At 41.6% G+C, this 24,495-nt stretch overlaps 1 protein-coding gene across 9 annotated transcripts in view; it reads right to left on the bottom strand.

Annotated features, from left to right (window-relative positions):
* The window catches only part of TANC1 (tetratricopeptide repeat, ankyrin repeat and coiled-coil containing 1), a 252,126-nt gene that overhangs the window by 126,502 nt on the left and 101,129 nt on the right, over nt 1-24,495 (bottom strand). For all 9 annotated transcript variants that reach the window (XM_055397087.2, XM_055397086.2, XM_055397092.2 and 6 more), the window contains one exon: nt 9,547-9,747. In XM_055397087.2, coding sequence (XP_055253062.2) covers nt 9,547-9,747 — 201 coding nt within the window. The remainder of the gene's footprint in view (nt 1-9,546; nt 9,748-24,495) is intronic.

Raw genomic sequence — 24,495 nt, 5'->3', positions numbered from 1 at the left:
TAGGTGATAAAGATGAGTCAATGCAGAAGCATCAACCTTAACAAATGTACCCTCTAGTAGCTGATACTGACACCACGGAGGCTATGAACATTTGGGGACAGGGGTAAACAGGAAATCTCTGTACCTTCCATTCAGTTTTGAAGTGAATCTAAAACTCCTCTTATTAAATTCATTGTTTTTTAAAAAAGGTGGGCTCCTTAACTGCTACTTAGGACCTCTGGCCAATAAAGGTGTCTTTGGTTGGTGACAGAAGTGACAAGAAAATCACATCTCCCTGGAAGTTTCCTAAATTTTCTTTCTCAGAACCTGTGCTCAGAGAAGGGCTCCATTTATAACTGTTAGCTAGTGACTCCAGATAACCCCCCCGAGACGAAACTTCTTGGTTTCAATGCTCCAGGCCCAAATAGTAAAATTTTTCCCAGTGGTCCCGGTTTTCCTTTTGTAGGACTCTCCAGCTCTTGCTGACTGCTCTTCTAGAGATCACCATCCTGTGTCCACTTACTCTTGTGAACTCCAGGATTTGTGCACCTTTATGCCTCTGCCTGGAACTTCACCAGCCACTCCTGCTGACCCAACCACAGGCTTGCTTCACTACAAATCTGAGGACTCAGACTGAACGTCAGTGCTTCTTTCCTCCCTGTTTCAACCTCACACTAACATTCATTAACATTAGATATGGATGCAATAGCTTCTGTGATATCTGAGTTTCTCTGTGAATCAAAAATGATCAAAAAGAAGAGACTCCCAGCACCATTGCCCCTGACTCTATTTTCTTGAGGTAAAAACCCTCATTTCAGAGCACGGCACCGGGTTTGTTCTAGCCGCCCTCTGACACCACAGGGTGCAGCTGACATTGCCGTACAGTGTGACTGGATGAAACCTCCAGTCATCATTAACTGAAGGTGGTAGGAAACACACAGCAAAGGAAAACAAAAACAAAAACAGGAAGCCTGAGAAAATAGGAGAGTGACAGGAGTACCGAAAAGGAGAGAAGGGCAGGCTGCTGACAACCCAACTTAAAGCATGCTCCTGATGGCAAGATCCTGAGAGAGGTGGGACCTTAATTAAGTGTTAGTTCTCTCAGATACGGGGAAAGGTATGTTCCCAGCTTCACAAATGTAAGGTACTAATGACATTCAAATTGCTTATGTGTCCATTAGCATTTTCAGTCAATCACATGGAGCTTGTGAAAGTAGACTACTTAAATTCAATTCATTTTAATAGGTACATACCAGCACCCATCACCGGAGTGACTGAAGGAAGTGATTAGATCCTGTTTCCAAGGCTTCCAAGGGGAAACAAAGACCAGGAGTTCAAAAAATACCAGGGCAGAGAAATGCCATCAAAGGTGGTTCAGAGAAAGGAGGAAGCACATTGCTACCAGGTTTTTGGAAAGAAGTTTCTTCTTACACAGGGAAAAGGAGAGACATGAAGGAAGACTGGAGGAAGCAACAGATGTAAGCCACAGCTGGGGTCAACTTGAAAAAGCTATGACCCAGGACACAGGGCAAAGAACAAGCAAAGGGGAAGTGGAACAGAAGGGCTGGTGTGGGCACAACAGTGGCTTGGACGCAAAATTCATTCAGTGGGAAAAGAATTCACTTGCCAATAAATGGTGCTGGGGCAACTGGATATCCTTCAGCATGTGAAAAAATGAAGACAACCCCTTCCTCACACCATTCACAAAAATTGGATTCGAAAAGGAGCCTAGACCTAAATATAAGAGTTAAAACTATAAAACTCTTAGGAGGAAATATAGGCATGAATCTTTGTGACCTTTGAGTAGGCAATAGTTTCCTGGATACGACATCAAGAGTAGTGGCAAAATAATAATTTAACTGGTCTACATTAAAATTTGAAACTTCTGTGCTTAAAACAATAGTATCAAGAGCACAAAATGGAAGAAAATATTTTCATATTGCATAATTTGTATTTAGAATATACAAAGAATTCTCAAAACTTAATAAAACTATAATAAGATACTAATTCACATGTACTACAAAGTTATCTTTTTGGTTATAGCCAAGATAACAGGTAACAGATAAATAATAACAAGAGTTAGCAAGGATCTGGAGAAACTGGCAACCTTATACTCTGAAACTAGGAATCCAAAATGGTGCGGTTATGTTCGAAAACAATTTGGCAGTACTTCAAAAGGTTAAACAGAGTTATCATATAATTTCAGCAATTTCACTCCCTGGTATGTATTCCTGAAAAAAGCGAAGACACATCCCCACAAAAAAGGATATACATATGTTCATAGCAGCATTATTCATAATAGCCAAAAAGTGAAAATAACTCAGTCGTCCATCAATTAAAAAATGGACTAAAACATGCAGCATATGCATGCATATAAAAAAGCCAGTCACAAAAGACCATATATTGTATAATTCTATTTATACAAAATTCCCCAAACAGGCAAATCCATAGAGGAAAAAAACAGAGTGGTGTTTGCTTAGGGCTGTGGGGTGTAGGGCTGGAGGGGGCTTGGAGAGGGAGGGATGTGGAGTAATTGCTAATGCAAATGGATTTTTTCAAGGGAGATTAAAATGTTCTAAAATTAGATTGTGGCAATGGTTGCACAACCCTGTGAAAATGCTAAAAACACTGAACTATAAACTTTAGATGGACGAATTATACAATATGCAAAGCATCCCAATAAAGTTGTTTTTTAAAAAAATGCAATGGGATAAATTATAATGGAAAAATATGTAAATTTGAACTGAGAAAACAAAAAAATTTTGTGAATTATAAAACACTGTAAATCTAATTAAATGGAAAACCATGAACTGGGAACATTTTTGAATTACATACATGACTGATGGCCTTAAAACAAACAACAAAAAGTTGTGATAATTCAGTAAAAACTGTATTGCCCTAGTAGAAGAGAAGACAGATAACACAAGAATTCTCAAAGAAAAACATACAAATGACCAATAAGTATATAATAATCCATCAAAAGTACAAATGACCAATAAGTATATAATAATCCATCATAACATTAACTAATAAAAAAATTTTCACCTAGTAGTCACACTTTTATAGTCTATCCAATGAAAATATCAGAGATACCTTTAAATATTAATAAACAAGAATGTTCTTCCACTGTTGTTTATTAGGAAACTGGGATTGTCTTACACATACGAAGCTGGAAGAGTGGGCAAATACATCACTATCGTTTATTTACTGTAGAAAACAAGGCAGGAAAGACATTCGACCAATTTTCAGAAGTGACTGTCTTCCTAGGGGTGGGGTGGGAGTACCAAAATTTATTGTATCTTTATATTGTATATTTTTGTAATGAATTTTCGTCCACAACTATTCTTTCCAAAATTCAGAAAATAAACAAGTTATTTCTGTATACCTTCTCTGAAAAGGAATTTTATAAGATGATCATGTATTCTTTACCAGTGATTCTCAAACTTTGCTACATATTAGAACCACCTGGGAAGATATTTTAAAATCCCAATACCTCATAGGCATTAGGGACAGCGGAGCCTGGTCGGCTGCCGTCCATGGGGTCGCACAGAGTCGGACACGACTGAAGCAACTTAGCAGCAGCAGCAGCAGCATAGGCATTAAATCAGAATTTCTGAAAGCAGGACTCAGTCAGTGGTCTTCTTTAAAATCCCTGGGTATGATCGAGTGGTACAGCCAGACTGTCCATGGGTGGACCAGGACTCACGGGCAGGAGAATAAACAACACTCAAAGGTCCTTAAGTTCACAGTGGAACAAACCAAACACACACAGGTCTGTGTGTGAGCACAGAACAAAGTTTGTGTGTGTCCTAGTCACGGCTACATGCAGCAGTAAGACACAGGCAGGCCGCCTGCTCCTTGGAGGAGCTGATCATAGAACAAGCCTGCAGGAGGAAACAGAGTGCTATCCAGTTCACTGCAGCAGAAGCAAACACCGTGCTGAAGGTCAGAGCCCTGACTGTGACCTGACCACTCAGAGGTGATGGCAGGGCTGAGACTAGCTGGTTCTGTGTGCAGACTGTGTTATTCCCTGTGCCACCCTCCACCTCCCCAGGAAGGGGCCTCACAGATGCACGAGTGCACAACCTCCAGCCTGCCGCCTCCCCTGTGCATGCCGCCAGAGCACAGAACCACGCAAGTCGCAAGTCGAGGACAGAACAATGCAGACTGGCAGCAGCAGGGGAGAATATGCTGGGGAGGGAGCGGGACTGAGGCCAACCTCTACCAACAACTCGCACACTGGGGTAAGCTGCCTACGGAAGAGCCTCTGCGTCTGCATCTGCAAAGAGGTTGGCAAGGCACAACCCTCACCTGCCTACCATCCCCCACGATCCACGCACACAACACAGACCACGGCTGTCGATAAACCTGGACGCCAGTAGAGTGTTAGCTCTGACTATGACCTTGATCTGACTCAGTGGTGATAATTCCTGTCACAGTCTCAAAAAGAAAGAAAGAAAATGGAAATTGAGAAGTTGCAGACACAAGGGAAGTTCAAAAGAGGAGGGTTATAGAATGACTTCTCTCAGCCTCCTCTTGCTAATTAATTAGTGGTCCACAGAGGGGCCTGACAAAGCAATGACGAGCACCATCCACTCAAGACTGTTTTCAGAAGATGCTGACTTCAGAAGGAAGCCTCTCAAAGAATGCTAGAGGCAATGTGAAATCAATGCAGCATTTTGTAAACTGACTGGGCAGTATGGACCAAGAATTTTTAAGAATGCAGTCCATTTAGTTCAAAACTTTCACTTCTGGGAACCTGTCGCTCTTGAGAAATCAGATGTGTATAAAAATTACTTAACAAAAATACTCACATTGGAAGTTCTGGAGACTGGATGCACAATACAGTCAGCGTATGACCAACTTGTACACTTAAAAATGGTTAAGATGGGAACTTGTAATGTGTATTTTATCACAATTAAAGATCTATAGGCATTTAACAGCAAAAACAAAATAAAACATCTTGACTCAATTTTTTTAAAAAACACTGAAAAATAATATAAATATCTAACAGTAAGAAATTAGTTAAAAATCAATTACAGAATACTGAAACAATGAACATAAAATCAAGTTCTTCAGGCACACTGGAATGTGCTCATGATATAATATTCAGGAAAATGACAGAGCACATGTGGTACTGGGTTTAGGAAGAAATAATTTAAAAATAAAAACTAGAAAATCAAAACCCTAAGAATGATCCTGTCTCTCCACTGGGATTTCCAAATTTTCTACAATAAACACTCCAGCGGGGTGACAGAAGGAGGGCCTTGGTAGACATTAACTCATGGTCCAAGAATCAAAGGGCAGAATGACTTCCACTTTACAGCCCGTCAGCTTTGCGGTTTTCCCTTAAAGAAACAGACAGCCTGAGGGGTTTTCAGAACTGCTACATCAGCTCTGTCAACTGAGACAGAATTGGGACTGGAGACAGCAGAGGTGCAAGTGCAGCATACCCCCATATGTCCCAGGACCCCCAGTGGATGCCGGAAATCACAGAGAGTACTGGACCCTACATATACTGTGTTTTTTCCTACCATACATATCTATGATAAAGTTTAATTTATAAATTCGGCAAAATACAAGATTAATGACAATAACAAATAGCATGGGGCCTCTCTCAAAGTATTTTATAGTAAAACTTAATGTATTTCCCCTCTTACCTAAAGCACTCATCACATGCTGTGGTTGTAACTTGGGCAGTTTGATGTGTGAGAGCAACACTAGCACAAGTTTTTTTCCTTCCTCACAATTTCACATAGAGAAAATTTGTTCTTACTGTAGATCTTAGCTACTTCAGCAAATGATTCTTTTCTTACTAAGTCGAGAACCTTGCACTTAAAGGAAACTGCACAGCTTCTCTTCAGCGTGTCTGAACAGTCAGCATCACTACTCTTGAGTTTCGGGTCCATTATTAAGTAAAATAAGGGTTGCTGGAACCCAAGAACTGCAATATCAAAACAGCAGATCTGATGACCAAGGGGACGATGCAGTGACTAATGGGCGGGACACACAGAACAGAGAGTCAATTCACGTCCCCAGCAGGACAGAGCAAGATTTCATGATGTGATGGCGCACAATTTAAAAATTATGAATTGTTTACTTCTGGAATTTTCCATTTGATATTTTTGGACACCAAGTGACCAGAAATAACTGAAACCACAGAAAAAGAGGCCACAAATAAGGGGCAATGACTATAATCAGCACTACCCGGTCTCCCCATATATGTGAGGATTAGAAAAGCAATATCACCCACTTTTCACCATCTGCTGTTTCACCCCATTCACAGTAGCTTAAAAGGTCCCTTCCTGCCTCCTTCTGACTGTTTCATAATGGGCCCAAAGTGATCTGGGAAAATGTAATCCAAATATAAAGTCACAAAAGATATTACTAATAAACAATCCACAGGAAACAGGCTTTGCTCTTCTCTGGGAGACAAAAGGATGCATTACAAATATTAATGAATTCTTAATCCAAAAAGGCTTGCAACACCACAGAACTACTTTAATGGACACTGATCCTTGTTTTCATCACCAGAAAATTTACTTCTCATTTAGCAAAAACAAAAACTTATAAACAGTACTCGGGAAACTGAATCTTCCAACTAGCAGTGAAAAAATATAAATACTGTAGATAGGGCAACATGAAAGAAGAGTAAATAAAAATAACTGGCAATAGAATTGGGACATAAACTCAAGCACATGAAATGCAGGGTCCCATTACTTCAAAGTTAATGACATTTTCTCAGGTCCAGGGTTCTCATGACCTAGGAGCTGATCACCAAATGTACTAGAATACACATCTTCATTATTGATACAGGCTGTGTGGAGTGCCTGTGACAGGAGTTTCTAGAATTTGACCTTGGCTAGAATAATAGTTACGGTCCAGTAGTTTCTTGATTAGCATCAATTAGTGAAGCTTTTCTGTCTAAACAAGTAAAACAGGTTTGGTTTTTGGTTGGGTATTTTTGTTTTGGTTTTGCCTTAAACAGAAGAAAGAGAAGGGCAGCTAATCTTACACATGAGAAGAGAAGTCATGGAGGTAAGTTCAGAGCTGGGTCTGAAAGATTATGTGCTCTTGAAGTACAGCTGGGAAGGGAAAACAGAGGGGATGGAGCAGGTGGGGAGGTGGTTCTCCACCTATGGCTCTGCTCCCACACTGTATTTACCGTATCATTAGCAACAACAGTGCTAACTTTTCAAATAGATGGCTATTTTAAAATCCAGTGCACGTTCACAACCATATGTCAACTATTTTTATAGGCAGGTAGAACATTAGGGCTCTGGATAATTTTCCAACAATATGGTTTAAACAGAAGTCTGTGTGTGTGTGTACACTGTGGGAAAATGTTGTTTACTGTCTGATGTATTCTGAGTCACTGTCACTTTTAAGCAAGCATCTCTGCCCTTAACTTTCCTTTTTGAATTAAAATTACCAAGATAATGAAACAAAACGACCACTGTGAGACATGAGTTTGCTGTTCACATTTGGGCAATCATCAAACACTGCCCCACCAGAGAAGAATGCGCTTAGTGTATTTAATTATCATTTGAACCTAAAGCATCTAATACAGAGAATATTTCCTTCATTCCATTAAAAGGTTGAATTTTGCAGAATTAGGTATTCCCTTCCATTTGTAAGGCCTTGCAGAGAACACATTAGAAGAAATAAATTTATTCCTATAGAGAAAAAACAAACTTTGAGATATTTTCTCAAAAGTCAAAGACAGCTAATTTGGTCAGGACATAGGAGACAGTCTTGTCAGGGATTTCTCTGCAGGTTTGCCTGTAATCTCAGTGAGACCCTTCTGGATCTGACCGTTCTTGCCACAATGCCCAAGCTTGTCATGCCATTCATTGCTACCTGATGTCCCACGAAAATGCTACAAGGTAAGTAAGTAAACAGTAATTGTGAAGTGATGAATGTGTTTGCTAACCTTATTGTGGTAATCATTTTGTAATATATATACCAAATCACTACATTATTTACCTTAAACTTACAATGTTATGGGTCAATTATATTTCAAAAAAGCTGGGAAAAAACATTTTAAAGTCCCATTAAAACTAACCTTGATTTTTTATCAATAATAGTATTTCTGAAATATAGTATGCCCCAGAGTTTCTCAGGTGTTCACCAATCTTAGGGCTCAAGAGGCATCAATTCATTTGCAACAGCACAGACTACAGGAGGGAAACCTCTAGAACCTGGCTTCTATAGATGAAGTACACTTGGAGAAGCATCATGCCTGCCTTCAATCATCAGACATAAGAAGCATACATACACTAATTCAAGGAAAAAGGAAAAATGATGAAGCTAACAAGAATAAAGGCCAAATGCTGTGCACAATTTACAAAAAGCAGTAATTCGAATGGGGTAACTGGTGAAAGGGGCAGTGTGGGAACTGGGATATGAAGCAAGCAAAGAAATCTGACAAAGAGATACAGCAGTGGGGGGAGGGCAAGAGAAGCAAGAAAGGACATTCCAGGAATTTCCCCCAATACTGATAAACAGGTCAGATTCCTTGGCACAGGAAATCACTTCATACCAAAAGGTTTCCAAGTCCCAGCTAATGACTGGGTTGTAAACAATGTTGTCCAAAATAAGAAAGTTCTATAACAACAAAAGGTTTTTGGACAATCACCAAATCACAGCACCAATGCTAACATTCAGAGTTTAAGGTTTACCTTAATTTCACACCCCCCTTCAAACTGCAAATACCCACTACATGATTTAGAAATAATGCATATAACATATTGAGGAAATTAGAAAAACAGATGCCAATTTCACAGTCCCAGGGCATATTTTAGATCAACTCCAAACACGTCTATTGTGTAAATGTAAACAATTCGTACACTGGCATATGATCAATAAGGCCCCAGTTTATCTTGCCCTCAGTAAACAAATACTCAGAAAACCTAAAAGAAGATCAAAGAACTTTTATAACACCAGGTATCAGCATTTTAGCAAGGCTTTCCTCACATCTGATTAAAGTTAAGTAACGTTTGGGTTTTTACTGGTAAAGTAAAATGCAAAAAGTTACTAATAAAAAGGGAAGACAAAATACTTCAAATAATCTATAAGTCCCTTGTCCTACCATTTACAAGTCTGAATTTTCACCAACAATTAAATTTTATAGCTGTTCAAATGCCGGATGATGTAATCAAGAAAAATACATCAGTATATAATGCTAAGCAGTAATAAACAGACTGTTGTCAGATTACACTTGGCAAAATCCATAACCTTGTAAACATATCACAGCAAGTTTAGAGCGTTTCTCTAATTTGTGAACAAGAAAATAAAACTGTTGGTTAATGTTAATATTGATAACATGAATCTTGGTAAAAGTCTAGTCTGGGCAATCAATATGGTTTACAGATAGGTTGAACTAAAGAAATCAATCTATCCAAATAATCTTTTTTTTTAAAAAACATCTCCTTCTTCCAGAAGTTACCATAACAAAGAATAAAAACGTTCTGCTGAAAGATTTCTTGTAGGCACTAGCTTTGCCTAATTCCAACACACTCACTGCTTATACAACCAAGAAGCTAGCTAGGGGACTCGTTTGTTTACCTGGGGACTTTTTGGTTGACCTTGACGGTATAGAGTGAGACTGTCGAGGCAGCAGAGGTGATGAAGGCAGAGACATGGAGACACCTTTAGCCAAGCTCACCCTGTAGGCATCCTCTGCCACTGGAAGGCTGCTCACAGAAAACTCGCCGCCGTTACCAGGGGGCGGGACTGGAGAGGAAGTCTCTGCACCAAAGTCACCTCCTGGAGTGGAGAGAGAAAACCTTAGGTTGAGCTACACACGCAAGTTTATACATTCTTAGAATTCCCATATCCCGTGTGTGTTTTTTTTTTTTAATGATTTTTTAAAAAGGATTCTCCTCTCATCCCATCCACTTCACACTCCCCAGGGCAGAGTCCACTGTCCTACAACTCAACCAGCCCAAACCCTTAGTCAAGAAACTGGAACCGTGGCTCACTGATGAAGCAGGTTCTCCTCAATATTCAGCCCCTTAATAAACTTAAGGACAAACAAGCTTACTATTAAGAAATTAAACATTCTAAGTACTCTTGCCTGGAGAATCCCATGGATGGAGGAGCCTGGTGGGCTGCAGTCCGTGGGGTCGCTAAGGGTTGGACACGACTGAGCGACTTCACTTTCACTTTTCACTTTCACACATTGGAGAAGGAAATGGCAACCCACTCCAGTGTCCTTGCCTGGAGAATCCCTGGGATGGGGGAGCCTGGTGGGCTGCCGTCTATGGGGTCGCACAGAGTCGGACACGACTGAAGTGACTCAGCAGCAGCAAGGCACACATATTTTAAAAAATGCAGAGGATGCAATTAAAAAGAGAACACAGGGAAGGGAATATGTCGGCTAGGACCAGAACCTCTGAAAAAAATACAGTCAGTCCTCAAGTACTCATATATTATGCTTTCCTCCTCGACCCCAGGCACATACAAAGAAGCAACTGAGATGGTGCAAGAAGAAGAGATAAATTATTTTCCTGATGATTAAAAGAGCATCTTCAAGCTCTGATTATATACAGTAAAACTGGAAAGGTACAGAAAGTTTTCCACAAGCTAACTTGTCTCTCCGACAAAAGTTATCCAGCTGGTCCATGCCTCCCTGACTCCAAAAACCAAAGCCTGGATTTGAAATTACACCATTTATTTAGCCACGTGGGAACTCAGTTTTTGCAGATCTTTACACACAACACTCAAAAAGGATGCAATCCTAACTGTCCAGGCTCCACAGGCATCACTGTACTTGTTTTCCACATCGGGAGGCATGATGAGGTAGAGACTTCCCCCTCCACACACACCAGGAGGGAGGAGGGAGGGCAAGAGTTTAAAAAGGGCAAACACGCTCAAGCACCGCTTTCAAAGGCAACTCAAAACCAGCAGAGCTGTGAACAGAAAAGCCACAGGTTCCACAAGGCGTAAGCTGGCACCATCAGAATGTAATTTCAGTCTCAGTAGGGCTAGCTATGCTTGAAAGGGTTTTAATAAAGTTGGGGAACTAAATATCCAAATGACCTATATTTGAAGAAATGACAAGAGTGACCAGGAGACTCTCACCCAAATTTTCAAAAACAAGAACATTATGCAAACACATAAGACAAATAACGTTCTTGTCCATGAGGAAGAGAAGCATGCGGGCTGGAGTTAATGAAGATCCTTACCTCCTAAGTCCCAGTGAAGGCCAATACCTCCTCCTCTTACAACCCCTGCCCACCCTGCTTCCGGAGTCTGCACTGTAAGATACGACCAGCACCAGTTCCCATGACCCAGGAGCTAGTCTCACACCAACACAGACAAGCACGAAATCTTTCAAAAACCACCTTCTTGACGTCTTAAGCCAGGACACCAAGCTTCCCAGTTGCCTCCCCTTCAACAGTCTGGTGATGAAACAGATCTTAAGGCAGAACAGGAGATGCGCCATAACACCAGCTCCCCCTGGGGCTGAAGGTTCACCATGCCGAGACTTGAAGGGACAGCTGTTTGCTCTGGTCCAATATCAGGCTCTCATGATCAGTCCCCCCACCCACAACAGTGCTTTCATCTTAGGAATGCAAACAGGTGCTGTGCCTTCAAGAATGGTACCTGGTCACCTGATTCCTGGCCAGAAACCCCAGAAGACAGACAAGAACATGGAAGGTACTGAGGCCACAGCCCAAGGAGTTACATACATAGAATGTGGAGGGTCTTGAAGAGGCAACACTGGTTTTCCATGAGGTTTAAAGAGAGCTGCCCTGCCCTGGGATTGCCCTTGCACTGCCAAGATCACCAGCCTGGATGCTCAAATGGCTATGGGGTGGCCTGATGGGAGCAGGCACTGTAACGGGGCACTGTCTTTTCCTACTCACACACAAGTATCTCTGACCAAAAACAAACAAGCCCCAGATTCCAAGTCGCCTCATCTGCATGAGGACACAAAACGAGGGAGAGATGCATCTATTACAACAACACCAGAAATAAAACCGTAAGCTGATTACCGAGAAGGCATTTATTTTCTTAAATACTTAGAATTCTTCAATGTGATACAAGAGGAAACTGGAGATTGAGGGGTGAAAGAGAAGTAAAGCGTTTCCTAATTACAACTTCTGCCCATAAACTTTGTTTATATCAAGCAAAGCAAATATTTTCATTAACTGCAAGTCTGGTGGGGATGGGTTTCCAAAGAAAGCCATAACCATGAGGACCTTCAGCCTTCGGAGCAGCTGCACTCCAGTACTTTGATTTTATGTGGTCTGCAATAAAACGGGACTTAGAGATGGGGCTGGGGGAGGGAAGGTTTCTATTTCAAGTTTACTTTGACATCTCACCATAACATCAGTCCCAAACATGCTGTTCTGTTGGTTTGTTTTTAAGACACAATTAAAGATCCCTAACTTCCAGCTTCCTTTCATCACAAAAGCACAAAGCAGAGAAAGCAGCTTTATGTATGAACAGGAGGCACAAAGAAGTGGGTGATCCATTGGCTAAGAGGCTGGAGACAGTGCTCCGGAGTCTTTAACTGCATCAGACAAGGGGTTCAGGTCAAAGTCAGTCCAAGAGCATCACAAGGATGCCGACGCCAGTGCCAGAAAGAGAAAGTCTCTTAGGGGCATCCACAGGACTATAAAATACTGGTTCTAGGCAACATGACACCAGAAATTCTCCGGTTGATTTAACATACCCCAGCAGATGTTTAAAGAGGTTTAAGAGGAATTAAAAACATTTCACTGCAACAACCAGTATGGCTGGCACATTTCTTTTTAGCCTTGAAAAGATGTTTTTAACTGTGACCTATTTTATTCCGTACCTCAATTAAGTGACAGGAAGCACACCTCAATCCCCCTTCCTGTTGCTGAAGCAGGAATGCCCAGGCCAGGTAGTTTGACGCATCCTCTCCAGGATAGGAAAACCATATTATCAACCACCCGTGACTTACCAGCCCTCCTCCAGTTCCCCTGGCAGGTGTTTCCCATTTATTCACCATAGACACTCACACCCACCCCAACATGCTTTCACTCTCAGAAAGCATCTAATCCAATCACATGAATTTGCAGACAAGAAACCAGGGCATGGGGGCTAACCATGAAAAGCAAGGTCAAGGCTCAGGTCAGTTCAGTTCAGTCACTCAGTCGTGTCTGACTCTTTGTGATCCCATGAACTGGAGCACGCCAGGCCTCCCTGTCTATCACCAACTCCCGGAGTCCACCCAAACCCATGTCCATTGAGTCAATGATGCCATCCAACCATTTGATCCTCTGTCGTCCCCTTCTCCTCCTGCCCTCAATCTTTCCCAGCATCAGGGTCTTTTCAAATGAGTCAGCTCTTCGCATCAGGTGGCCAAAGGACTGGAGTTTCAGCTTCAACATCAGTCCTTCCAATGAACACTCAGGACTGATCTCCTTTAGGATGGACTGACTAGATCTCCTTGCAGCCCAAGAGATTCTCAAGAGTCTTCTCTAACACCACAGTTCAAAAGCATCAATTCTTCGGCAATCAGCTTTCTTCACAGTCCAACTTTCACATCCATACATGACCACTGGAAAAACCATAGCCTTGACTAGATGGACCTTTGTTGGCACAGTAATGTCTCTGCTTTTTAATATACTGCCTAGGTTGGTCATAACTTTCCTTCCAAGGAGTAAGCGTCTTTTAATTTCATGGCTTCAATCACCATCCGCAGTGACTTTAGAGCCCAGAAAAATAAAGTCTGACACTGTTTCCCCATCTATTTGCCACGAAATGATGGGACTACATGCTCTGATCTTAGGTTTTCTGAATGTTGAGCTTTAAGCCAACTTTTTCACTCTCCTCTTTCACTTTCATCAAGAGGTTCTTTGGTTCTTCTTCACTTTCTGCTGTAAGGGTGGTGTCATCTGCATATCTGAGGTTATTGATATTTCTCCCGGCAATCTTGATTCCTAGAACTCCCAAAGTCCCCCCAAGTGGCTGTCTCATGCTCTAACGTACTCACTACTCTACATATTTAAGAACTTAAACGTTTTTTAACAAGGAAGTACTCAAAATAGACATAGTTTTAAATGAGTTGATTCTATACAGGGTTAGCATATATTTTGCAACAGAAGTTTAGGCTTCGCAAGTCACATACAGTCTCGGCCATTCATACACACACACACAGACACCCCTTTTCTTATTTTAAAATCACCAACTCTGATTTTCAAAAATAAAAGACCAGAAAGGGCATGAGGGTATAAGGTTCTTCCTGTCTGTAATACAAATATATAAGCAAATATACATATATATATATGTAGTAAATAAAAGCAAATACACATACATATATTCTTTCACACATGAAAACTAAATCCAAATCATAGTTTGCAAAGATAATAGAATTATCAAAGGGGATAAAGTCATCCAATAAGGCTTTCTAAATTGGCAGAAATAGCTTTTGATAATAGTTCTTTAATTTTTTCCACTATTACAGACTGTGAAAAAGGATTTAAACTCATATAATGGAAGAGAATGAAAACCTGGGAGATGATGAATGTTTAAAGGCGGCTGTGCAGAATGGCCATGTCCAGCACTAGAGATTAAAGTACATGGAGTGCAGGATTAGAGACGGCTTAAAAAAAACGAGGGCAACAAAGCCAGGGAGATGAAAGTAAAAGTGCGTTTCTGAAAAGAGCAGACCTGAGAAAGGGAAGGGTGAGCTTAAGACGTTCAGGTAAATAGGTCTGCAGATGCAGGAAATAAGATTTCCATTTATTGTGCCACTGAAGTTGCAAGATGGAGGAGGGGGGTAATAGAAGCTTAGAATAGAAAACAGTAATGATGTTCTGTTTATCCAGTTCCAGAAAACAGGACTGGTGCAATACATTTAACTAGGGCATTAAATGTGTTAGGGCATCTTTTGTGCAGTTCCTGCCCAGGAGTGCACTCATGTTTCTTAACCATATCTTCCATCATAAGGCTTTGTAGCCATATAACTCGTGTATATTTACAGAAACCTAGAAAATTGGAAAAGATTTCCTCCCACGAGATCCAATATCATTTTTGGAACCTTGAGAAAGCTCTCTCTGAAAGCTCTTTAAACCATTTTACATCTTCTAGGATCTCCCAAGTATCGAGCCAGAGCTGACTGTTAATGTGTATTTTCAAAAAGAAAGATTAATGTATTCAAGAAAGCAATTTTCCAAAACATTCTTCACACAGTCATGACTAATTCTCAAACAATACCGCTAAAAGGCAACAAAGCCGCTAAGCCCAGAGCACAGAAAAATCTGGTCAATAGAACAAGTTTACCCTTTTGTCTTCAAAACTCCAGAGGGTTCTGAAGAGAGCTCAGTGAGGACTATGATCACAGTTTTATACTAGAGGGTTACAGAACCAAATGTATTTTATCCAGAAACAGATGAGTAACAGACTAGTATTTCCTCTCGAATTGTCAGTTTTCCCTTCAAGGCAGGCATGTCACCCTGCAAGGGAGTCAGAACTTTAAGAATATGTATATGACCTCAGAAATACTTCCACTCCCAAGCCCCAGAGGGATGCACTATAACAGACAAAGTACATTTTAGATGTACTATGGGTTAGGACAAGGTTTCAGGCACTTTATATCACTGCAACCACCTCAGGAAGCAGGTGCAGGCTGCCCTGGTGGCTCAGTGGTAAAGAATCCGCCTGCAGTGCGGGAGACCCAGGTTCAATCCCTGGGTCAGAAAGATTCCCTAGAGGAGGGCATGGTAACCCACTCCACTATGTTCGTCTGGAAAATCACACGGACAGAGGAGCCGGGCATGCTACAGTCCGTGGGGTTGCGAAAGAGTTGGACACGACTTGGTGACTAAACCATCTCCAGCAGAAAGGAGCTGCTAGTGTTACGTCCATCCTTCAACAAGGAAACTGAGGCTCAGAAAGAATCAAGAATCTTGATCAAGGACACCAGCAAACGGCAGAGTCAGGTTTGAAGCCAGGCAGTCCAATCCAGAGTCCATTCTCTAGGTCCTGTTTCCCTAAGAAGAGGCTATTGAGATATGCCTTTCCACCATGTGTTGTTTAGTATACTTAACAGGAAAAGACAAAAATGCAGGTCTACACGCAGTGCCAGGCCACGGTGAGAAGAAATCCGTCCCTTCATCTATTTTCACTCTTCACGCTGGCTGTTTAATTAGCTCCAGCGCTCCTGGAACACTCCATTTGGGAGGCACCCAGGCCCAGGCATCATTAATTTCCTTTCAGTCACACCTTATGCTGTCACCATACAGGCAAAGTGGATCCGAGATAGATGTTTAGTCATCAAGCACCCTAAATAGTTTCTTCTCATTTCACTTCATACTGTAAATGCATTAAATCTTGTAGCCTTTGGGCCTGCAGTCTCTGCCCAGGATGGAAGCGCTGATTGCCATTCCCACCACACAGGACATAGAATCCTGCAACTCTGCCAGGCCGGGTGATGAAGAGGGCAGTGGGGCAGTTGTAGCCAAAAGCAATCTGGGTTCTGGGTTCATCTTAAATCTGCATGGATTCATTATTCTACATCTCCAGCATGCCCCACGGGTCCTGTCTAAAACTCCACACTTGGATTCTGAGATTTGCCAGGCCCACTGCACACAACTGGAGCAGCAGTTCCCAGCTCTCCTCACTGCCTCACAGAAGGGAGCCCAGGCCCTCACGGAGAAGGCCACAGTGAGTGGTCAGGGCACAGCACGGCACCGGCAAGCGAAAGCTCCCCACGTGATCCTCAGGTGCAACCAGGAGGGCGAACCACTGAAGACGGAGAGACCACAAGAAAGCAGACACAAAGATCTGAAAAGTGTGTGCTCCTATCACAAGACAGTGGGGTGCTGGGGGGAAATGAAAAGGAGAAGAAACTCGAGGGAATATTCCACCATGCGGAATAAAGGTTCCCATTATTCACAATGTGTATCCTTCAGTGTATATGTATGTGTCACACATACACACCTCTGTTTATGTATATATATGTGCATGTACACAATGTATGTTTACATGATATACACATGTATATCATGTAAACATACTTACTTGTACACGCATGGAAGGTCTCTAAGAAGGACACACAGGAATCAAGTGCAGTGGATGCTCTGCGAACAGGAATCGTCCAGCTGGGAGCCCGGATAGGAGGTAAATACACTTTTAGCTGGTTTATATTTTTTTCTATGTGCATATGCTTCCTCTAAGTATTTTAAATTTGCATCCTTAGGATCGAGACAGGGGTGGATATGAAGATCTTAAGTCTAACAGGGCCACGCACCACAGCTTCACTTGGCAAGTGGGAGAGACGAAGTTTCATCCCATAAAGACTGCTCAAAGTGACAGTGTATGTGCTTGACCGGTCAGAGGTGGATGCAGGACAGGGGAGTAAGGAGACCCTATGCCCTGGCCCAGAGGGAGTCGGATTCTTGGCAGCTCCCATCGCGTAGCACACGTCTCCTCTCTCCTCACCCTCCGCCCTGGCTACTCCATGTCCTAGTCATCTCTGCTGCTGGGGGTGGACAGTGGGCACACTCGTGGATGCAGCTCACAGGATAATCCAAAGCCCTAGGGAAACACTAGCCTTCCCAGGTGGCTCAGGGGTAAAGAACCCGCCTGCAAATGCAAGAACCGCAGGTTCGACCGCTGGTCCGGATGATCCCCGGAGAAGGAAACGGCAATCCACTCCAATATTCTTGCCTGGAGAATCCCATGAACAGAGGAGCCTGGCGGGCTACAGTCCACGGGGTTGCAAAGAGTCAGAAACGACTGAGTGACTAAGTAAAAACAACAGGGAAACATGAGGTCTGCTAGGGATGGGGCAGGACGAGGGGAAGGAAGCCTCGGGAGTCTGTTAGATGAGGGGTAGGGGAATGAGCAGAGGATAAAAAAGGAAAGCAATGAGGCAGGACAGGACCGAAGAACACAGAGGTAAAAGGAAGAGGCAGCAGTCCACAGCGGAACTGGGTGGAGGCAGAACACAGGCCGGAAAAGCACGAATTCCTTCTCCAGGGATCTTCCCAACCCAGGGATCAAACCTGGGTCTCCGGCATTGCAGGCAGATATTTTACAACTGAGCCACCATGGAAGCCCTAATCTAGTATGACCTCAATTTAATTTTATTGCATTTACAAAGACCCTACTTTCAAATAAGGCCACTTTCACAGCTATCAAGTGTTAGGACTTCAAAATTTACTTTTCAAAGGGACACAATTTCAATTCTCTTCTCCAATACCAAGAGCCAATAAGCCAAGAAAGCAGTATCTTTTAATCCTGAGGGAGCAAACAGCATGACCAAACCTCATAAAGCCAAACCGAGTTTTCTATTAAGTGTAGTATCAACCAAACAAATTCTCAGATACTTGTCAAAGGCTCAGAAAACGCACAGCCCATTCATCCTTTTTGAGGAAGAAGTTAACTTAAAAATCAAAATCAACTACTCAACAGTGGGGACATTATGACTGGAAGGAAAAAAGCAATACATTATAACTCAAGCCCAGCCTTTAAACACTTCACTCAACTATCCCTCTTCGGCTTCCGTTCCCTTTTCATTCAGGAAATGTGTTTCTCGAACCATATCCTTCACCCCATGGTGCAGAAATAATCTCTTGCTTTATCTGGTGACCTCTTAAAACAATAATGCCTTGTGCCAGAACTGGCTAACAATGGCTAACATTTTTTACATGATAGTGACATTGGGCAGTGAAAGCTCTCGTTACTGCTCCCCACCAACACCCTACCCCAAACAAGAAGAGTATCACAGACCACCACCATGACCACTTTCCTTGCCAAGGAACTGAGATTACAAAAAAAGAAAAATACAAGTTTACCATGTGATCATTCTTTCAAACACCTGGGATAAACATTTAAGCTAGTGTACACAATTTTGTACATGTCATATGATGACAATAGGAAAATAATATGCACCACCAAAAACGAAAAGTAAATTTTTTTAAATGTTGATGGGGGTTACTCCTAAGAGAGTGAGAAATATCAATGTTTTTCCCCCTTCCTTTTACATTTTAAGGTTGATGTATGTTCTGACATTTTTATAATTAGAATGTTTTTGTAAGATAAAACACACTTTTCCAGTAAACATTTATGTGAAACATAAATTTGTATCTGTCTTCTTTTACTTTCAGAGGTCTCCCAGTGAAAAGCCCCTCCACTGGATACCTGTCAAGCCTCTGTCTGCCTGAGTTCCTTTCTTCAAGAAGGAGAGCTCACTTTTCCTTTATCCAGCCTCTTTCTAAGCATGTCCACTGGTGTTACACAACCCACCAGGCTGACCTGCCCAAATTGCCCACAGTCATCATTCTCCCCAGTTTCACCAATGGGGATGGTCCTTCTTGTTCACAGTTCCCACAGTGAAGTTCTGGACTGGCTTCCTATAACAGACCTCATGCTGTCCAAGATCCAGTTCCTGACCCTATACAGTTGACCCTTAAATAATGTTGTTTGAAATGAATGGGTCCACTTACAGATTTTTTTTTTCCCAGCAGTATAATCTCAGTATTATGCAATCTGTGGTTGGTTGAATGCTTGGATGAGAAATTGCATATACAGAGGAACCATGTAGATGGAGGGCTAACTGTAAGCTTCATGCAGAATTTCAACATCAAAGAGGGTCACGACAGCACCCTTCCAGGCTGTTCAGAGGTCCAACTGTATACTTTAAAGCAGTCAAAAGGAACCTCAAGGCGCTGGCTCTGTTTATATCCTTCTCTGCTTTTAACACCCACTCCAGTGTTCTTGCCTGGAGAATCCCAGGGAGGGGGGAGCCTGGTGGGCTTCCATCTGTGGGGTCACACAGAGTCGGAGACGACTGAAGTGACTTGGCAGCAGCAGTTGCTTTTAACTCCCAAGTTCCAACCAATGAATCCTTCCCTTCGCATTAAACTGCAACCTGAATATACCCTCTTATTTGTAATGACATGGAGAACTCTGCTTTATATACAGAACTTTCCTGAGGGGGTCGGGGGGCTGTGACCGAAGAACAATGAGGGTAAGACCACCACCTCCACGTCCCCCATCTGGGTGACAGCACCCCGGAACTGTGCCAGGAGGCAGCCCTGGGGACGGCCCTGGTACACTGGAGCAACTCCTCAAGCCATTCTCTACCTCAGTTCAACACCGTGTACACCGTAGTTGCTGGGACTCACTCACCCTAAAGCGCCATATTAAGTACCCAGATAACTCATCAGTATTTATGAAAAGCTTTCTGTTTTAATTCTGTGTCGGTGTTCACTGAATGTATCTGCTCTAATGATGAGGATGATTAAGCTAGCCATTATTAAGATCTTACTTGATGTACCAGACCCCCTGCTAAGCATTTTATACCCATTAGCTAATTTATTCAACCTATTCCATTGGAAGTAAATGCTGTCATTATCCCCAGCTACAGATGAGGAAACTAAGGCTTAGGGAGGCTAAGTAGGTTGTCTGTAAGCGGCAGATCCAGATGTGAACCCAGGCAGACTGAGCACACAGAATCCTCAATCACAGCATTACCCTGGCCTGCCTCCCCACCCCCGGCAGATACCCTGACCAAGCTGCAGATTGAGCATGGAGCGCTGCTTAAGAGATTCTGACTATCATCCACTGACAGTTTAGCAAGTCATGTTCCTCTGAATGATAATCATCAGGAACATTCTGTCAGATTGGACATGCTGACATTTTGGGGGTGGAAAAATAAGTGGAGGGGAAAAGACTTTTAGAACAATACCATAACCAGTACACCACCCCCTCACTGACTACTCAAATCCAAACCCTGGCAGTCCCCTGTCAGCAGAGCTGTCTGCCAACAGCCCTCGTTACAAGAGCAAGGGAGAGGAGAGAGACCAGTATCATGCATCCTGCTTCAACTCCTTACAAGGAAAGGGGGATCTATAAACATTTGAGGGAAAATGCCTCAAAGTTTCCAGGCAGCATTTAAACTTTCTCCCCCACAAACAGATTAAAAATACAATGCAAGTAACTCAGTACAAATTCTAGAAAGCAGCAGAATAAATCAATTGTGTACGTGTGGCTATTTATCAAGATCCCTTTCAGGCCTGTATTGTGGCACAGGGAATAGGGGAGAGAACGAGATGACTTTTCACTCTCTGCCTCTGTCATTTTACTTGCTGTCTTCCTGCTGCATTATTAGGACCATCACCAAAACCACGACAAAAAAGAAAGAAAAGAGAAAAAAAGCGTTGCTCAGTTTTTGAAGCAGCAGCCTCAATGACATGTCTGGTAAAATATCTTAGCAACAATGTCAATATTGTCTCACCACAGCTAACCATATTAACATTCCACTCTAATCATGATTTCTCAAATATAAAATGGAATGTGCATTATTCACTTCATTCATTCTCTGGGTATCACTCTGGGGGGAAAAAAACAGTTTTCTAACAATTCTGATAAAGCTGCATGAAAAATGAACACAACATTGTAAATCACCTATAGCAATCAATTCAAATAAATGTCTGTCTATCCTGGGATAAACCATAATGGAAAAGAATATAAAAAATAATGTATATATATTAATATGTACAGCAGAAATTAACACATTATAAATCAACCATACCTCAATTAAAAATAATTCAACATCAAAATTATATTCAATGCTATTCAGTTTTGTGTATCTAACCTGCAAGCATGAGGATAAGCGAGTGCTGATGAGCAACTGGCATAAACACAAGGGCCATACTGACAGACTGCTTGGATCAAATCCCATCCCCTGTTATTTCTGTAATGGAGTCCTTTCACTCATCTGTTTGTATATCTATATCTCAAATTCATTTTTATAGGGCTGCCAGGAACAGTTTACTAGATAACAGAGAAGCTCCCTCTCCTAGGAATTTTCAAAGTCACAAACACGTACTTCTGTCATGGCTGGCTGGGGCTGGCTCTTCGGAGACACAGGAACAAATGGCAGGCCAGTGGCTCCCAAGCCTGGCTGACCATTCAAAACCCATTTTAAAAATATTACAGAAGCTTGGGTCCCATCACTGGTGACTGATTGACTAGGTCTGGTGGGAATTTGAATCACAAGTGCCCGCAATGAACCAGCCAGGTTTAGAAATCCCCGCACTAGGGCCTTCTCTGCCAAATCTGAGGAGAATACGCAATCTCCTAGGTAGAACCTTTCAAGAGCACACTGATTCTCTTCGCATAATGCTGGTGGCAGATCCTTGCTCTTCAGATCTCACATTCCTCCCCCTTCTCCCTCCTAGCAAACACATGCCATCCCAGACGTTTGCAGCAACTGACCCAGAGCACTCCACCAGGGCCAGGCCTGCTACACAGCTCTCTTCTCCTGCACCAGATGGAATGGCCAGGGCCATGTCTGCCACACAGATAAGGGAATGGAGAAGACAAAAATAATCTGAGATGCCACTGTTTACTAATGCCAAAAGGAGAGAGTCAAGGGGCAGAAACAAAGAAGCCAGAAGTGTATAGAAATTACCATAAATTATAATAAGAGCCACCATTTATAAAATGTTTACAGTGGTTCAGACACTGTTCCAAGTACTTAACTCACCGAATCCTCAGGATGATCAACAACCCTCAGGCAGATGCTGTAATCATGCCCATTTTACAGATGCAAAAATGTAAACAGTGAGGTTAAGCAACTTGACCTGGGAGCTGAACCTATGCAACTGGCTCCTATACTGCACTGAACATAAAGTACTGGAGACAGACAAACTGGATTCAAATCCTAGCTCCTTCACTTAGCAACTGTGCAGTCTTAACCTAGTTATTTAATCTTTATTGATAAGTTACTGTTTATAGGAGTTTGTCACACTGTCTAATACACAGTTAAACATTCAAAACGCAACCTTTATTAGTACTGCCATATTTTGCCCCAGGGGGTTCACTTCCTAGCTTTTTTCAATATTAAAGGAGAAAAATATCTCACCACTCCCTCACAACATCTGAGTATCAAAAAAATCACTATATAAATTTAAATATCTGTATATTTTATTTCCTTGCTTAATAGGCATTTTCCAAAACCAGAAACAAATGTGAAAGCAAAACAAATGTCCTTCATCATCATGATGACTGTTTTTAAAAAAAATCTTCATTTGACTTTCATAATTATTATATGACACCGATAGAGATTGTTACCTTCATTTTACAGGCAAGAAAATTGAGGTTCAGAAAAACGAAGCAATTTGTTCAAAGAGAACTAGTAGGTACATTCAAACTGGAACTCTTACCTAAGCTTCCTGAAGCCAAACCTGTGCTTATCCATCTTTAAGATGCTGCTTCCATAAGAAGAGATCTGAGGTACTGTTTGGGAGCCCAACAGCCATGGTAACAATTTAATGGATAGTGGGAGCAGGGGTTGGGGGTGGAAACCAGAATTTCTAATCTTCAGACTCTTAGAGCTAAGGATATAGCTCTAAGAGATTTAATCAGATTAGCAGCATCGAAACTCTCACTTCTTGAAGCAGGGAGAGAAAGCCTACCTCCCTGAAATAATGACTTATAACCTCAGTCAGTTTTCAATACTGAACTTACAGAATTAAAACAAAATCCTTCCCTTAATTCTGTCAAAAATGGAGTCTGAGTTAGATGAATCTTTTATAATTCAAAATTAAACATGACATGTTTCACTTGCTTAGAACTCCGGCTACTAAACCATCAATGGTTAACACCACTTACCAAAATATTAAAACACCTATTGAACTCAATAGAAAATTAGGTAAATGAACAGGCAGGAAAGAGAAAGAAATGCAAATTTTGCTGTCAAATAGTTATATACTATCTGACAAGCGTGGATTCAAGTAGTTTATAAATATTAACTCATGTAATCCTCATAAGTAACACATGAAGCACAGGAAGTTTAGTTAATTTGCTCAAGTTCACACAGCTGGTAAACTATCCAGGCAATATGGTTTCAAGCGGCTGACCAACCAAGTTCACACAGCTGGTAAACTATCCAGGCAATGCGGTTTCAAGCGGCTGACCGACGTATTTAAATGTGTTTGGATTCATTCTAAAGAACTGCGTAATTAAAGCTTACTGGAAGACATTAAATCGTTCATTTGTTTATTCACATGCGTATCAGCAGAGGTTAAAATCTTTCGCACATATTGAATGTGGAACTGTAAATTTAATGTCACATTTTTGAAGGGCAATTTGAAAAAATTTAGAAAAATTACAAATGAATAAAACTTGTTAATCAACAATTTTTCTTACAGCTATTTTTATGAAAGGACAGGGAGTTAGGCACAAGGAGATTTATTCCAGCATTGACTGCAATGACAACAAAAAAAGAACTATCAACAGGAAAATAATAAAACAAGTTATAGAATATTTTTATATTCTATAATACTGAGCAACTTTTTAACAGTCTATATATTAGTGTGTGCTAATATGAAAATGTGTCTAAAAATTCATTCAGTCAGCATCATAATTTACAGAATAAAACACCTTGTGAAGTCTTTGTAGGTTTTCTTAGACGTATATGTACATATATGCATGCCTACACACATACATGCATAGAAAATATGTAGAAAGATTTAAAAAACTGTTAACATTCATTTTGGGAAGAAAAAGGGAAGCAGAAAA

Source organism: Moschus berezovskii, chromosome 2, assembly GCF_049115385.1.
Source record: "Moschus berezovskii isolate FMDL1 chromosome 2, NW_MosBer_1.0, whole genome shotgun sequence".
NCBI lineage: Eukaryota > Metazoa > Chordata > Mammalia > Artiodactyla > Moschidae > Moschus > Moschus berezovskii.
This window is presented reverse-complemented; position numbering and strand designations above follow the sequence as displayed.